Source organism: Periophthalmus magnuspinnatus, chromosome 18 (assembly GCF_009829125.3).
Source record: "Periophthalmus magnuspinnatus isolate fPerMag1 chromosome 18, fPerMag1.2.pri, whole genome shotgun sequence".
Lineage (NCBI taxonomy): Eukaryota > Metazoa > Chordata > Actinopteri > Gobiiformes > Gobiidae > Periophthalmus > Periophthalmus magnuspinnatus.
This window is the reverse complement of record NC_047143.1, coordinates 21,905,989-21,924,539: the sequence shown is the minus strand read 5'-3', so window position 1 is coordinate 21,924,539 and position 18,551 is coordinate 21,905,989. Positions and strand designations below refer to the sequence as shown.

At 38.0% G+C, this 18,551-nt stretch overlaps 1 protein-coding gene across 8 annotated transcripts in view; it reads right to left on the bottom strand.

Annotated features, from left to right (window-relative positions):
* The window catches only part of LOC117385980 (multiple PDZ domain protein), a 69,737-nt gene extending 51,466 nt beyond the window's left edge, over positions 1–18,271 (bottom strand). For 7 of the 8 annotated variants that reach the window (XM_033983282.2, XM_055228962.1, XM_055228963.1 and 4 more), the window contains exons 1-10: positions 18,205–18,271; positions 16,121–16,206; positions 12,930–13,096; positions 7,129–7,281; positions 6,448–6,587; positions 5,240–5,453; positions 3,855–3,977; positions 2,533–2,727; positions 1,626–1,728; positions 1,384–1,472 (exon numbers count right to left, since the gene is read on the bottom strand). In XM_033983282.2, coding sequence (XP_033839173.1) covers positions 1,384–1,472; positions 1,626–1,728; positions 2,533–2,727; positions 3,855–3,977; positions 5,240–5,453; positions 6,448–6,587; positions 7,129–7,281; positions 12,930–13,096; positions 16,121–16,136 — 1,200 coding nt within the window. In that variant the 5' untranslated portion in view covers positions 16,137–16,206; positions 18,205–18,271. The remainder of the gene's footprint in view (positions 1–1,383; positions 1,473–1,625; positions 1,729–2,532; positions 2,728–3,854; positions 3,978–5,239; positions 5,454–6,447; positions 6,588–7,128; positions 7,282–12,929; positions 13,097–16,120; positions 16,207–18,204) is intronic. The other variant, XM_055228968.1, reaches the window with a different exon arrangement.
* Between the last annotated feature and the right edge of the window lie 280 nt (positions 18,272–18,551).

Below are 18,551 nucleotides of genomic sequence, written 5' to 3'. Positions count from 1 at the left end.
GGGCTGCACAGTTTTGTAAGGATGTGGTGGAATGTAACAAAGTAAAAGTAGTAAAGTATTGTACTTAGGCAGAAGTTTTAGGTATCTGTACTTTACTTAAGTCAGTTTTACAGTGGATGCTTTTTACTTTTACTTCACTGCATTTGAGAGCAGTATCTGCACTTTCAACTTCATTACATTTTTGAAAAGGACTGAAAAGTAAAAAGTACTTTTCATATGATTTGAGGGGTTATTTTTACCATGTTTGTGGTAACATTCTGACTAAAGCTTTTGAGTTCAAGCTTCAACTTTGAGCAAACAAAAATAAAGTCGTATAGCAACTGTTGACCAAAGTTGTGTATATATATTTTTTTTTTTATCAATATCACTACATTTAACACTTTGAGAAATGAAAAAGATTTGTGTGAAATAGTTTTACTTTTTACTCTATACATAAACACCTACTTATATACTTTTACTTAAATAGATTTTTTCATTCGATACTTTTACTTTTACTTGAGTAAATTTTGACCTCTGTATCTGTACTTTTACTTAAGTAAAAAAATGACTTCAGTACTTCATCCACCACTGATTGCGACTGCGATTCAAACTGTAAATTCAGTTCACAGAGAACTGAACATTTAAACATTTCTATGGGGTGTAATAGAAAGAACACTGAAATATGAACTGCTAAACTACTTGAAGAACCCCAGACATTTCACAACAGTCTAAAGATTTAAACGTCAGGGAAAACCATTTCTTCCCATAAATACACCGGATATTTTGTTATTTGTAGTGGATATTCCATTCCCAAAAAATGCAATCTCTGCAATTTGGTATGGCATTAAAATCAATACAGTACAGCAATGTTTTATATTTATATAACAGACGTTTTTTGTACAAACTTAATTTTAAAACATATACTATACTGCAGGCTGAGTCACCTCTCTACAGATCTGACCTGTAACCCACAAACTCCTGTCGTCATAGCATTTCCATAAAGACAAGCAAATGACGCACTCGCAAACAGAAAAGTTACACAGTGCATCCTAAAATTGAATTACTGAATAAAACAAAAATAATTATTGCAGTCATTAGAATTTTCATTATCGTCTGCATCCATATTAATAACCCAGAACAAAACAAAATGGTGTAGCTCACGTTTCAATGAAGCGAAAAATAGCCCAGAGTTTAACATTGTCTAACTGTCTAATGAAATAAAAATCTAATTGCCTAGTAATATGTTAATTCTAGACACATTAATACCCACAGAGTCTATTTTAAATTATTCTGAGTTATCCATTTTTTTTATTTCTCCATTGAATGAATAATGTGATGATTACATGGGTAATATAAAACAGCCACTGTTCATTTTACCACAAAGAGCATAATGGAGGTACTTACAGCTATAATCTGGTCTCCCACGTGAATTCGTCCATCTTGATCTACGGCGCTGTCTTTGGTTATGCTCTTGACAAATATACCAGATGGCTCTATAAAGTCAGTGTATTTCAGAAATTATTGCGAGTAATGCGTTCGGCAATAGAAAAGTACTTTGCATGCCTATGACAACATTTGGTTTTGTCTTTAGTAAACAAATTCTGCAGATCTGATACAACGATATAGGAAAAATTCAGAATAATCACCTGCATTTTTATCACCAACGTAGCCGGCGATCGTTATACCGAGTCCTTGGGCATTTTTTGTAAGGCTAACAACAAACGCGTCTGACTCTTCTTCCTCATAACCCTGAGGAAGAAAATAACTAGTCAGTCACATTACAGAAAATCATCAAATATATTGTCATTTTCAAATAAAAAATAATGCAATGTTTTACTGGACCATAAATTAATTGATGTATATTGATGTTCAACCTTAGACGTTGTTTCTATACTCTAATGCATTGTGTCTGTTTAATATATTTTGTGATTTGTAGTATTCATAGCATTTCATAGCATTATTATTGTTCAGTTAATATTACTCCATGGCTGTAATCAACTATAAAACTAAAGATTATAGATATAGACAGATATGGGTATTAATACTGACAAAACGGCATAATTGGTACATTGTTTTACTTTCCTGAAAAGATCTTGATCATTATCACAACTATAAGAAAATGGTAATATCAAAGAGATTAATGTTATTTTGTGTTTAAAATGACACTGCATTGTCTAAAAGAAGAGTGTTTCTTCATTATCACTGTTGTGTGCAATCGAAATCAGTAAAGGAGCAAGCTTTTTAAAACTGAGTAGCAACAGTAGCTCAGTTGGTCGAGTTTTTGTCCATTGATTCGTAGATTGACGGTACGATTCCTTGGGCAAGGACACAACAACAGCCCCAGTGTCTGTGTACTCTGGTGTATGAATGTGTGTGTAAACGGGTGAATGGTTCCTTGATGTAAAGTGCTTTGAGTGCCTTGAAAGTGGACAAGTGCTGTATAAAAGTGTGACCACCGTGACCAAATGTTTGTATTACAACACGATTAAATGGTAGAACATATGCAATTGAAGTTACTTTGTTATTACAAGTTTGAAAAATGTCTTCTTGTACCTGCTGCTCGTTGACAGTGGGCAGCACTACGGGCATAACTGCAGCTGTGCTTTCCTCCGCCGGACCCCTCGTGACAACCAGCTTCACCCTATTCCCGCACTGCCTCAGGACCTGGGCCACCTGCTCACTGCCCATGCCAAACAGGTCCGTGTCTCCAATACGCAGAATGTGATCCCCACTGCGTAGACGGCCGTCCTATAAAGTGATAAAAGTCGATGAACGCACAAACGTCCATGATTATTGGAGTTACAAAACTGTTTAAAAATACAGCAAATGAAAAGTATAAAATCTGTCAAGTGGACAAAACGTTGTAGGAGTAAAGACATTTCGCTGCTTATTCAGTTCTGGTTAGATTACTGATTGACATTGACCTGTATCTACTTGAAAACTAAAAACACATATTGTTTACAGTTTCTACAGTCTATTGTGCTACTCTAAGTGTGCACTGCGCCTGAATCCTACTTAGCATAGTCATTCAAGCCCCTAATGAGTTATTTCACACCTATTCGTACCCTGGCTAGCCCCATTGTTTTCTTTGTTTTGCTTTTTAAAAATATGTTTTTGTCTGGTAACTACCACATGTGTAGATAATCATTTTAGATTTCGCTCAGTGTAAAGTGTGACATTGTTTAATAAAAGACCATTGGCTTGCTCTTCTCACAAAGCTAGTTTTTATTTGTTGAAAACATGTATGACCTGGAGTTAAAACCATTTCAAGAACTGTAAGCAAGTAAGTACATTAGAGTTTGTGTTTTGATTCCATTTAAAAAGGGCAGAAAGAGCACCCGCACTTAGACCTGTCCGAATAATTACTATACTGACTTATCGTTCAACACATGAGAGCTCATATATTTTGGTTCTCAGTATTTATCATGTGTATCATGTGTTTCTTTGCAATAATGGGGAGAGTTTTGTTAGTTCTGTTGTAATATGATAAGATTTGACTTGCAGAGGGTTGAAAAGGTAACTTCTATGGCTAAGTATTGCATCATTCTGCCATTTATTTGTTGTTGCTCCTGTCTTTTAATGATACTGGCATTTATTCAGTCACAGGCATAAAGTAGTTTCAATATTATCATTTATTGTAGTATATCGCTGTAGCTATATATGCTTCTATATTTGTTATCGTGACATGCCTACCCATTCTACTCATTTATTTATGAAATGCACCATTTTGGTTAATTGAATTGAGCAATAATTGTAATAAATCACAATAAAAATTTAATTAACAGCGCATAAAAAATAATCATAATACATACAACAATGCCCTTTTTCTGAATGAGCCATTTTGCATTAGCGTTTTTTAACATTGAGTATCTTACCTGATCAGCTATACCCCCAGGAAGGATAGTTTTAACAATAACTCCAGTAGTCTTCCCTCCGACGATCCCGAAGCCCAGGCCAGTTCCATCATTGACCAGTTCAATGGTCTCCACATGCTGCAGCTGGGACCCAACACAGACAAAGAGGCTAATTAGTTGTGTCACAAATGCTTTTGAGGAGAACCAGACCAAAGCTCTGCAGCGTCAGCGTATCTCCTCGGACAAACTGTACATGCTTTTATTAAAGTCAGCTATTTAAGTGGTTATAATGCTTCAAGCTATAATCTATACACATTCATAAAACAAGGGTGACAGGAAGAGCAACGTAGTGCACTGTTGGCACTTTTTTGTTCTAGTTAGTTTTTCTAGCATTTTTTCTCATTTGATCTGGTGTCAGGCAAAAGTATTGACTTATTAAACATCCTACTTTGGCTGTTTTAAATGGGATGTACCTGTTAGACTTGTAAAATCAGCTCTTAGGGCCAAAAGCATCTAATTCATAGACTGTATTTATAAATGGACATAGCGAACACACTAGCTTCCACATTCCTTTGGCTCTGGCTCCAAATCACTTTACATTGGAAAATTGTCACCCCTCCCTCTGTAATCGCTGCAGTGAGGCGCGTCATTTTGGTCTTAAAATGTTGATATTAACCCGCAATACATGGTCCCGGTGTTTATATTTTGCTATTTTGTCCGTAAATCAAGATATGAACATTAATAACAGACAAATCAGGCGTCTTCTTTCCCCAAGGTCGCTCCTTCTAGCTCTAGCAATAGGTTTGATTGACAGCGTTGCTAAGCTAATCAACAGCCTCACCCCAGATTGGCTCTTTGGTTGCTATGATACTTTTGGTCGCAATTCCAAATTCACCCCTATAACTACAAGCCTCGATGAGCTTCATTTGACAAGAGCCAAACGCTATGGATGACGTTACACTCACTAAGATCACTTCTTTATACAGTCTGTGATCTATCTATAAAGCATTTGTAATGACCACCAATCAGGAAGAAAGGTTTGTGTGCTGTTAGCATGCTAGTTTATATTAGTATCATCGTAACAGCAAAACTTCACTCTGGGCACTGAAAGCTGGGAAAAGTGCTTAGAAACTCATTGTGGTGAATAATAGGAATGCTTAAGAAGTGAGGGATATGTTTGGACCACTGCAAACTGTTTAAAATGAACTACTTTTGTTTTGTAAGACAGTATACATCAAGTACAGCGCCACGTGGAGTTAGCACTGGTTTTGTGTTCCTACAATATAGCAGCATTTCCACAAAAAGTCTTTAAACATTTCAGTACTTCATTTCTATTTGTATTTTTATTATTTTCTTCTCAGAGTAAATGCTACTAGATTATGCTAGCATCATGTCTCATATTTTACCGCGCTCGACTTGGCAGACAGCGTGCTGGCAGAGGATGGCGTGCGGGACACCACAGGACTGGTCAGTCTGGGTATAGGTCCTCTGGCCACAGTGAGCTGCACCCTCTCCGACACGCTCTGCAGGATCCCTATGGCCTGCTGGTGGGTCACAGACTGGTCCAGTGGCTGACCATTTATGGCCAAAATCTGGTCGGCTTCTCTGAGTTTCCCATCGCTGCATGAAACAACGATCAACAACAAAGGCAGGCAGGAGTTCAAATCTGATGCTGGTTTCTATTTCTTTGACTCCTTAATTCCTTAAACAGAACATTATGTAAGAATGACTAATGTGAGCTTTTAACCATGTTTTAATAATGTTCCCTCACCATAGGCTCAATATAAGTTCTATTTATTGATGGATTGTTTGCGTAATCCTCCATTTGAAGCTTGACTGCTCAGAAAATGTGCTTTTTCACCTACCTCTTATCTCCACCCAATCGTCTCTAATTAATAATAAAAAAAATCCATACTCCCAGACATGTAAGTTCATTTACCTGTTTTTCCTGTATATGTTATAGTTTAAACAACACATACTATACATTCTTGCAGCTTTAATCTTCTTTTAAACATGCTTTTGGTCACCTTGGGATGAATATTTCACATTTTCTAACTTAAAATTAGATTTGCATAATGGAAAATACTTTATAAACTTCACCTTCGTTTCCAGTGACGTGTTTAGGTGCTGGAGCTCCCTCTGCTGTCAGCAATGGGAATTAACACTTAGAACGTGTTGGTTTTTTGGCATTTTTTGTTTTCCTTCTGTGATGTTTGTTGACCATAGACTGAGTCTGGTGAAGGTTTATGGCCATAAAAATTGTGTAAGAAAAGTCCAGAGTTCTATTTATGACGCAACTAAACAGCCTAAAATAGAACTGAGCATTTTTGAGTGCCCAGAAAAAACTACTTTGGATTAATGGATTAGGAATGTTTCAACAGTATATTAGGAATGTTTTAACAGTATAACATGGTTAAAGGTTCAAAAAAGTCAACTTTGCATAATACGTGTTCCTTTATACTAAATACTCCCCAAAAAATCTTATTACGTCTTTTCATTACTAGCGCTGAGAAAAGATGAAAAATGGCTTGCTAGGATTCACAACAATTCACAACGAGAAGGAATCAAGGAGTCAAGGACGAAACGGAGAAGCGGCCAAGCTTTTGATCCGTACCAGTGGGCCACACTTCCTGGTTGGATTTCCTGAATGAAGATCCCAAGTTCTCCTCTGTTCTCACTCTTCAAGCCGACCACGCTAAAACCAAGGCCTCCCGACACCGGCTTCTGTAGCTCCACGTGCAAAATGTAGCGACCCTGCATTGGACACACGCACTATTACTCTTTGGTCTTTCATAGTATCGCATCAAAGCTACTGGAAAGGCTTTGAAGAACTCTATTTGAAGTGTCTTGAGGAAAAGCTGTGTGCTATAAGCAGTTTTTCTATTATTCTTATTTATAAAAGTGCACTATGTAACTTTTCCGGTCCATGGAGATCTTATTACTTTGCCTGGAATGTTCCACAGTACGCCATTAAACTCATATAGTCAAAGGCATTCCTAGTGATAGAAACACCAGCGACGTGATACTTTGAAGGTATACGAGTTTAATGCCATGCTGTGGAATATTCAAGGCTAGCAGGTAGTGGAACCCCCAGCATACAAAAATAAATAAATAAATAAAAGAAAAAAGAAAAGAAAAATTGCAGTGAACCCAAGTTAATATTAATGTAGATAAATAAAAAAAATCTACCATGATTATTAAATATTATAAAAAGCTAGAAAAAAAATAAATAAAAAATTTACAAATAAAATAAAAAAAGAAAAAGTCAAAAAAGCTACTTTCTACATGATTATACCTGTGCCATGGAGTGCATGATATGTTCAAATTCTTCTGACGCTCGGCCATTGATGCTGGACGAGAGATCTGGAATGGAGAGGTGCCCCCCATTGGGTTTGACCGCTGCAACATGATCCCCAAAATCACCCACTCGTGTAGATGGGGCATTCTCCTGTTGAAGTGAACACAAAACAATCACTGACATACTGTATTTGAGATACTAGACCAAGTATCTTTGAAAACGCACAAACTGTATATCGCTTGGCTTGCTTGTTTACAATGTATACTTTTTATCCTATTGCTCTTCTTGTACTTCCAGCGTTCCAACCCTGAAATTTCATCAATATGCCAAGCAACAACTATTCCCACTTCAATTAGTTAGAAGTACCAGCTAATTCGGTGTATAGTCTGGGAGCGACCATTGGGGTGCGAGCTAGTGTGTTATCCCACCATGATTAGCTGGATCGATAGCAGCCTAATCCTTCAGAGATAATGGCTCTTAGCTGATGTTCCAACTACCTACAATAACAGGGCTGCAAATACAATATTTCTACCACAGTGGAGGGAAAGCATCACTGGCCATCTGGATTCTCTAATTTACTCTGGGTTTAATTAGCACGCTGACTTTAGTTATGTGGCAGATGAATTGCATGGATTGGAAGAGTACTATACATAAAACATTTTTCTGACTGCATTAGCCGGAGGGTGCGATGTTTACACCAGCCTGAATTGGATTTAAAAGGACAAGGATAATGCCTTGCTGTTTCATAAACACTCAATTTGGCATATGGCATTGTTATAACTGTCCTTGTGAACTTGCATTAGAAAGTTGACAGCACGGGTTGGACAGCTTTGAAAATGTCTGTCTATATATGGCACTGCCCAAAAACTACATTCAAATTAGCACTGACACACACCACCTCATTTGACAGCTCACATTAGCACTGCTCGCTGTACAGAAAAACCCTATGGCTCGGGCTAAGTTAGCGTAGCATGCTGCTAAGTTGCCGTCCTCATGCATGAGCTTTGTTAGCCAAGGCCAGGCTAAGAGGATTAAAGTTCCAGTTTGGTTCTTGCACATTTAAGAAATTGTTTCTGCCCCACTTCACACAGTCGAAGCGGCCTCTTTCTCGTTGGTTGCCATAGTAACCCGTGCTAGACAAGGCCTAACTAGCAGAGCCACATGGACATGGAGTGTTTGTGTCTGGCTCTTGTCTCACAATGCACGACCCTCTCCAAATTGATGGAGCTCACAGTGAAGGGCATCTGCGTCTTTGGATGTGGTACAAAAGTGTTGCATTATTTATTCTCCATTTATCTTCATATATTACACAAAACATAACAAAACACTCATACAGTGCATTAGGCAGACCACTTAGACAGGAAAACTAATTCCCATAGAGCTCTAGAGTAAGACTATGAAGGTAAAAGCACCCTCTATTTGAACCATTTTAATAAAAATAAAATGTGTAGAGCTAAGGTCTCAGTGATTGCCTCTATTCAATAATTATGGAGTTAATGTTTATGAAGAAGCTGAAAATATTTTGCTGTGCCAAAGTATGGTTCAACTTGTTGGACTAAGGGGCAGAAAAAACAAAAAGAAAACATAAATAAATTAAGCATGACACCTGGTCATTGGTTGGACAATTAGTAAAGGATTTGTACTTAAAGGGCGCACACTACACTATTGTCTGATCTATGTTATAATGTTGTTTCCTCATCACAAACATACCTGGAGTTGTGTTTTCTTTCATTCACACATGTTTAAAACACAAACCCTGCATATTTAGGTAAAATTCTTCTCTCAAACTGAAAACGCTCTGTTCCACCTTGTGATGTCATGTTGTAATACAGGAAGTGCTCCACTGTGTAAACTTGATACACTTTCCCTTGAATCATTTGGATGATTTCAGCCCTGGAATTGTCAATCTCTACAAAAGTAAAATTAAACGGTAGCTGTTAACTTGAAAACTACCTCTTCATGACATCACAAGGTGGAACAGAGCTTTGGAGATGAAGACAGACTAATAATAAAAAATGTGTGAATGAAGCAAAACACAACTCCAGGTCTGTTTTTGAGGAGGTAATGAGAATATAACATGGCTAAAATCTCACAGGAGTCAGTTTTGCGTAATATAGGACCTTTAATGGTGGTTACAAATTTTGTCTGGACTTGTTAACCTGTGTATTCTGATCCAATAGCTACTACTGCTAATTAGAGCTAGTTTGGTTTGGCTTGTGTAAGTGCTGATTATGAGAGAAAGCAGACTAAAAAAAAGGTAATTATAATTTATGTTTGATAGGAGTTCTCCAGTGTCTCTGTTTATACAGCATTAAATCTAACATACTTTTACACTGAGCAATATTCCCTTCGCTAAACCAAACACAGCTTCAGAATGCACCTCTTTGAAACATGATGAATCGCCGGCACACAAAAATGCACTCCCTTTTTATAATCTAAATTCCACCCGGGGTAAAGAAGGAGCCTCAGCATCTCGGCCTCCCCGACATACCTAGCATAGTTTCATCGCAATTTCTCAAATACACCGTGGCCCCTTCCCACTGCGACTTAAGAGCACTTTTCTTCCACTCAAATCTTCAGGTCTCAATGGGGCCGAAAGAGGAACAAACTGACATAGACCAAGTATCTCCACTCGTAAGGCCATTTTATAGTGGGGCATTGTGGACTGTGACAGCTATTTAGCCAGCGTAGAAAAACTGCAATGGAATAAAAAAGTTTGTGTGTGAATATAAGGGGAAAACAAGATAAAACCAAGTATTGAATTATATAAAAATAATGTTACTTAAGCTCATAAATTGTCATTATATTACACAAAATTGATTCTTGTGAGCTTTAAGACATGTTATAATGCTGTTACCTCATCAAAACATACCTGGAGTTGTGTTTTGTTTCATTCACACATGTTTGAGTAATCCTGGTTTATTACTCTGTCCACATCTCCAATTCTCAAAATGCTCTGTTCCACCTTGTGATGTCATGAAGTGGTAGTTTTCAAGTTAACAGCTACCTTTTAGCTTTAATCCAGTAGAGACTGGGAATTCCAGGGCTGAAATTATCCAAATGATTCGAACGAAGGTGTATGGAGTTTAGAAACAGAGTGGAGCACTTCCTGTATTACCACATGACATCACAAGGTGGAACAGAGTGTTTTCTGTTTGTGAGAAGAACTCAGCCGAAATATGCAGGGTTTGTGTGTTAAACATGTGAATGAAACAAAACACAACTCCAGGTACGTTTGTGATGTTTCGCAGATTTTTTGGTGCAATTTTGCAGCTTTTTTTACATCGTATGAACGTGTATTGTGTTCTGCGTCCTGATTGGCTGTTGGACTGTAGACCATTTTCCATCAATCTCCTCTGTGCCGTGTCTCCTGTACAGTACAGAATGTGTTCAGACAAGTTTACATAAATGTTGGATCGCAGTGTGACTCTGAAGTGCTGTACGTTTGCAAGTTTTCTCCCCGACAAAACCCACAATGTCGATGAAACGTTCTGCACCGACAAAGGCGCCTACGAAGGTTTGAACTTTGAGAGAGTTTAAACAAGAGAGAAATGTGAGAAAATGTTAATGCCTGTGTGAGAAAAATGTATAAAATACGTGGGGAGGGGTTTTAGAAGCCTTAAAACATACAATAATTGACTACTTTGCAGAATTCGCCTATTACGGGTTATTTTTAGAACGTAACCCCCGAGATAAACGAGGGACCACTGTATAGGCCTTTTAGTAATACATTTGGGTCTCTATTTGCTGTACCATGCCAGCTATTTAGCCATGGTAGAAAAAAAAAAAAACTACAATGGAATGATACGTTTGTGTCTAAAACTAGAAAGAAAAAACTATAAATCACCAAGAACTGAACAGTTACTCAAGTTCAGGATTTGTCATTAATAATACACTACACTTGGGTATGTGTTTGCTGTTTAATTGATCTACCCACATAAATACAATCTTCAGTAATGCCAGAACTCAAGAAAAACAAATATCTCATTCCTTTTCTAGCAACCTGCTGTGTTCCCAACGCAATCTGAAATTCTTACAAAAAATTCACTTCTCCGGCTCCACGGCGCTTCTCGGGGAGGCTGTCAGTTCCGCAGTCAGAAGGTGTAAAATCTACATGAGCCCGGAGCATCTTCAAAGTCTTTAAAGATGTTTTCAGTCTATATGGGTGCACTTAAAGAATAGACAAGTCCTGCCTGCTGGCTTCAGAGCTGCTCCAACATTTAAATCAATAGCTCATCATTGATTTTTGTAACTAACTTTCACTGTGTGGAAGCCTATCTCCAGCAAACAAATGTATTTAGGAGTTTTTATATGAGTGGAAGAGGAAGATTAACTTATTCAGAAACATATCCTTAAAATGAATCTTTGGCATTTTAGGGTTTAATCTCACATTTTCCACTAATTTGGTGTTTTAGAGATTTGAATTCCTCTTTTTTGTCACACCGTTCATGACTTTTAAAAGTGTCTCCTTATGTTTAGACTAATGCGTAACTAATTTGCAGTTTTCTGATTTATGTTATGTTGTTTCCTCATCACAAACATGGAGTTGTGTTTTGTTTCATTCACACATGTTTAACACACAAGTTCTAGACATTTATGGTGAGTTCTTCTCTCAAACTAAAAACAATCCACCTTGTGATGTCATGTGGGAATGCAGGAAGTGCTCCACTGTGCTTTTAAACTCCACACACCTTCACTTGAAACATTTTGATGATTTCAGCCCTGGAATTACCCATCTCTACTGAACAAAAGATAAAATGTAGCTAACTTGAAAACTATCACTAGATGACATCACAGGGTGGAACAGAGCATTTTGAGGTTTGGTGATATGGACAAACTGATAATAAAGGATTACTCAAACATGTGTGAATGAAACAAAACAACTCCAGGCGCATTTTTGATGAGGTAACAGTGTTATAACAAGGCTTAAAGCTTTTTTTTGTTTTCTGCATGTCGAAATCAAGACAAAATATTTAGTGATTAAAAAAGAACCAGCCCCTGTGTTAAAAAACTATGAAATCAAATGTTTAATCCAAGACTTGACCCACATTTCTTCATAAATTAACATTAAATCAAGTCATTTCTATTAAATGAAGTAGATGGAACAAGACTTTTTATACTTTAAAAAACACCGTGTTACACTAAAGATTAAAGATCCTACATTATGCAAAACTGACTCTTGTGAGTTTTAAGCCATGTTATAATATTGTTACCTCATTAAAACATACCTGGACTTGCGTTTGTTTGATTCACATGTTTGAGTAATCCTTTGTCATCAGTCTGTCTACATCTCCAAAGCTCAAAATGCTGTGTTCCACGTTGTGATGTCATGAAGTGGTAGTTTTAAAGTTAAGAGCTACCTTTTTACCTTTAGTTCAATAGAGACTGGCAATTCCAGGGCTGAATCCAAATGATTCTAGTGAAGGTGTATGGAGTTTAAATACACTTCCTGTATTACCACGTGACATCACAAAGTGGAACAGAGTGTTTTCCGTTTGAGAGAAGAACTCAGTCGAAATATGCAGGGTTTGTGTGTTAAACATGTGTGAATGAAACAGAACTCCAGGTATGTTTTTTAAAGAGGAAACAACATTATAACATAGATCAGAAAACAGTGTAATATGGGCCCTTTAAATAATGAAAGTAACAACTGAGCAATATAAATCTGCTTACATTAGACAAAAGTAGATACTAGACAGTCGTAATCTACTCCATTTAAAATAATACATTGTTAATTGAGGTGATTTAAATGTACCCAGACTCTCCAGTTTGCAGTGTTCACATACAGTGAGTCTGACCTGTTCTTTGAGGTGCTGCACAGACTTCTGCAGGGCGAGGATCTGGTGGAACAGGGGGCTCTGGAGCACGGACTTGAGCAGGCTCAGCTTCTCCTCGGTGGGCACCTCCCCCCGCTCTTTGAGTTTGGCCTGGAGACGCTCCACCGCCTGCAAGGCACGCTGGGTATCTGTGCACCAGCCGCCACATATTTCAGTGACAGCGCCCGGCAGATCGGAGTGGCAGAAGATGCAGTGCAGAGAGAGAGAAAGAGGAAGAGGGAGGGGAAGGGGGAGAGATGATGACAGATCAGTACTTGGGCAAGAAGAAAGAATGCAAATAGGTGTTTTGACGGAGATTTATAGACTTAAATGTATGTTTCAGTTTAAAGGTTTAGAAATATGTGAGTTACATAAGCAATATTAGCAATACAGCAGTAGGAACGTACTTTCTGTTTACAAAATTGTGTTTTGTATTGTACCTTCTGCAAAGTTACGCAGAATGGCAATGAACTAAGCAACAAGCAACTCACATATAATGCATGTTTTCCAATGCGTTTCAATTTTCTACCACCACCATCTCCAGAAAAGTTTCATATTACAGCTATTAAAAAGTAAAAAGTTCCAAATTCAGTTAGGAATTAATAAAAGTTTTCTTGAATCCAGGTTTAAAATGGCAAACAATTAGGGATAAATTATCATATTTTTTCCTAATAATACAGTTATAAATATTGTGAAACATTCGTATTTTAGAACATAACTGCACATTTGCAATAGGTCGCTCTAACAGAAAGACATAGGTTTATGTTTAACGTGGATTTGTATGTGAATAAAAACAAGTAAAGTGCGCCAGACACTACAACCTGTAGGCTTAGGCAAGGCTGGCTGGCATTCAACAGACCTTACTATATTGAAATCACATAGCTTCAGGATTGAACAGGAAAAACACACAAACGCACAAAAACTCAATACGTTTTCAGAATAGCAATGGCTGGTAAACCACATAGGAGCTCAAAATAGGTATCAAGAGGAAGGAAAAGATAAAGGAACAGTGGCCCTGCCTGCTGGACCCTGCCTAAGCTGCCCAATCGCACTACTCCGAGGTGGCTTGTTAGTGAGGATGGGCCAACTCAACATCATCTGGACAAAAATGAAGCAATTTTCAAAACTCACCAACTGTGACTAACACCTAATAGGGCGTGCACAGGGTCCAAAGCGCTTTTTATGTGCTGACAAGTGCTGTTTGGACAAAGGCTGTAAACAAGCCCATAGCCTTAACATGGTGCTTTCTCAACGGGCTGCCGCTATAGTGTAAGCTTATGCCAAAAAATGCTAAAATGTAGCTTATTCAGGCTGCAAAATGCCTGTGTAACCTGCTTGACTCTTATGCTCTAATAAGCTGTTAGAACTTAGCAAGAAAACTTCAGAAGGATCGCTCAATTAGTATTATTATTTTATAGCGCCCATATGTGTCACCGTGGAAATGATGCATTATTGAGTTTAGGGCTGGGCAGACGCAGCTCTATGCTCAGATTCAGACACTTTTTCCCTCTCGCTTCTCCAGTTTTTTTAATTTGCAGGGCTCTGAGTGGCTGACAGCTGGATTTAACCAATCACAGTGAAGCTTGGAGTTTCAGAAGAAGAAGATGACTTTATTTACAAGGCAATAGAAAAATGCAAAGTGTGAACTGATCCTGATTTAACTGAAATTGTGATCTGGCACCAAGAAAACTGTGATATTCATTTATTTTTGGTCATATCGCTCACCCCTAATAGAGTTTATAAAATATTTCTGCAATTATTACTTGAGATAGATCGGGCCGATATTTGCACTTTTAATCAAATCCGTTATCGGCTTTAAATTTCCACCACAGTCCGATATTTTGTTTTGCCCGCTTGCTGCTTAAAGAATATGCATATACCTTTATTTGACCACTTTAGTGCAAAAAGATAACTATACAAAACGTGATTACACAGCTCTTTTAAAGATTTGTGATAAAATGGGGCTGTGGGTAGATTGTAGTACATTTAAATTGCAGAATTTGGGGACAATAATCCAAATCTGCAGCACATATAGGGCCAAAATACTGACAGATCTTATCGGCTATAGGTTCCTCTGGATTCTAAACAATCGGTATCTGCATCGTACATGAAAAAGAAACATATCATCGATCTCTAATTGGTGCGTTTTAAGTGATATCACGACATCCTATTGGCCAATACTATTTAATACAGATTGTTAAAATGCAGATTTCTGTTGTAATTCACTGACTTCCTGGCTCCAGTCGCTAATAAAAATCATCAGTTTCAACATTTGTGCGTTTATCTTTTGGGTATTTCATGGCAAAGTACAATGTCCCCCATCTGGGAGTATGACAGCATCACATTCAAGAATCTGAAAACTACCAATTATCACCATGGATGGAATTGAGGTTTTGTGCAAGTAGGGAATTTCCTATCCAAAAAAAAATCTCTTTATACACTCCAAATACTAATTGCTTCAGTCTAATCTATTGCAAACATCTAATCCCATTGTTACGCAAACGTTATATAAAGGAATTGAATAGTTCTTCAGTGAACATTCCGGGAATCATGGATATAATTGTGGTTTTATTCTTTTTTCTTTCACTAAAATAATTCCTTTATAAATCCCTGTGAGGCAAGAACAGCCATTTTGATAATTCTCCATTCACATTTTACAACTCTGTCTAATCTGCAGTTTTTATTGCCACTCCACACTCCTGCCTTGAGAGCGACTACAGACTGCCGTTCCAAACAAAGAGGCGAAAACAAGGGGCTATTTGGCGATGCGCATGGCAGTCTGGACAAATACATCTCTATGGGGACAAACAAACAATCAAAATATATGGCAACATGATCAGATATGGCAACACTGGCAGCCCACAAGCCTTGAGCTACATCCAGGGCCTCTTCCACTGGTTGAGAACACTCACAGCGGGAGCCAGATACAGAGCCAGCAAAGATGGATGTCCAACTGACAAGATAAAGCTCCAGCCAGAAAACTGATTTATTCACAATGTAACGATAAAATACAAAAAGCACAGCATGTGTTTGTGCCCTGTGATGTGTATCATGGCAATAGAGAAGAAATGACGTGTGGACATATGCAAACATTCAGTCAGGCTTATGGAGAAGAAGTAAAGATGTGTATCGTACTTTTTTTTCCCAATATCCTGGCATTTTGAAGTACTTACCCATTGTTTCTATCATTTTCAGAGAAGCAGTTCAGTCCAGTGTGTTCCCAGGTATAGTAATCCTCATGTCTTCTTGTGTTTAAGCCCTGCAAGATAAGTACAACATGTTTTAGATAGACAATTATTTGCAAATGTGTGTCACTAAAGCATCTGAAATGGAGATGAGTAGGTTGAATTTAATCACTAATGTGTTCCTCCTACATTCCTTCTGTAACTTTTTACATACAAAGTTACAAGTCACTTCATGGAAAATGTATTGAGGTATTTGTGGTTTTAATATTTAACCAGAATGTTACTGTCAACTCCCACTTGAGGAATGTCTTATGTTATGAACACGACATGGCATAACTCAGGAAATACATTAAAATACATCCTATAGTGGAGTTATGTTTGCAAAATTGTGTTACCGGTAGCTAGCATTCTCGCCTTAGAGCAAGACGGTTCCGGATGAGACTTGGGCAATCCGGTTTTCCCCCTCAATTCAAAACATGCGCAAGATTCTCCAGCTACAGCAGTCCTGACTAAACCTCGTTCAAATGTGGACATGGGTCTCCAGGTTCTTGACAGGTTGCATGATGGGTCAAATACAGAGGACAGATTTCATTTTTAAATTAAATTCTGGGCATAATACTATCACTTTTGGTACATTCATACAGGTCAGTGCCAGTGGTGGAACAAAACAAAATAAAAGTAGTAAAGTACTGTGCTTAAGTAAAATGTGCAGGTATCTGTACTTTACTTCAATAAACTTTACAGTGGATAGTTTTTACTTTTCCTTCACTACATTTGAGAGCGGGTATCAGTACTTTCATTTTTGAACAGGACTGAAAAGTGAAAGTATTTTTTATTATTGTCTGAGACCTGCTGAAAAGACTGAGGGTTTATTTTTAACACGCTCGTAGCTTGAGCATACAAAAATATACAAATTAAAACAGCTTGGAAAAAACACAAATTCAACTTTCTCTGTTGAACAAAATCCAACACAAAACTTTATCAAAATCACTACATTTGAATCTTTATTTTATGTCAAATTCTGCACAAAATACTTTTACTTTTTACTGTTTAAGTACATTTTTACACTGGTACTTTAATACTTTTATTAAGCAATTTTTCTTGCTATACATTTAGTTTTACTTGAGTATTTTTTGCTCCAGTACCTGTACTTTCACTTAAGTAACACAGTTGAGTACTTCTTCCACCACTGATCATTATCTATTCTCATTCTACATATCCCATGGTTACAAATCACTTATAATAAACTAATTCCATTGTGAAACTATACAGATTACAGCAAGTACATATGTTATAGTATAAATTGTTACAGTAAGTGCATATGTTATAGTATAAATTGTTCTAGGCTGTAGTTTGCTGGATCTAACAATAAGTCCAGGTCCGATGCGCATTCCAACCAAGAGATATGCCATGTACATGTTTACAGTTTTGTGTATTCGTATAACAGACTAGAGCAGTACAGCAGTGCGTTACTTATAAACCAGGAGCAATGTGAACCAAGCCACCTCGGAAAGCTAAGGCTAGGCTATCCAAAACAACCATGATATCATTTAACCAGATCACATTAAAGTCTTTTCTTCTGACTCGACTGTGCCACGGCGCGTATCTATCTCATAATTACCCGTTAGTTACCAATGACTACGTGCTATTGAATGCTAAATACACCCTATACTTTGCCATTGTTTTGAATAGTCGCCACAGCGCTCGGGACAATCCGCTTTTCTCTCAACTCCTCCTCCTCCTCCTGCTCCTGCGTCTCCTCTCCCCCATCTCAATAATGTAGCAAGAAGCAACAGGCTGCTGCTGTCGACGACCACTTTGATACTGTCACACGAAAAGCGCTGAAAATGTTCGACTTTTCCCACGTTTACAACACGAGGAACGGAGCTGAAACTTAAAGACTGGATAACGAGGATTTGTGTGCGTAAAAGCCCGTTCTTTACGCAATGGCGATAGCAGGGGACAGGGCATGTTCTCATCTCTTTTGCATCTACCGTTTGAAAATACCAAACAATACTCAAGTTAAACACAAAACAAAGACATTTCCTTCGTGTGGAACATCTAAAACTTACATGAGTCAGGTCTGCCGGTGTCCAAGCGCTGCGTGTCCCCTGCGCGCCCGCTCCTCTGGCTGGTTAGCGGCTCTCTGACCGGGGCTTAAACATGGGGCGTCGTGTAACTCGATCCTCCCTGGACATTTTCACAGATAGCGGTGCTCAGCTCAGGGAGACCCGGGGCTGAAGCGCCGCTTGGTGGTTGGCCTGTGCCAAACCTGGGGCCGGCGCATGTGGACACAGTAATAGGACAACTTGGGACAATGTTCCAACAAGATGAAATAGGAGCTGAAGAACTCGCTAAATGAAAGTTTGCTTTGTATTGTTACTAATATTTTGCAAATAAAGTTTTTTCATAGCCTGTT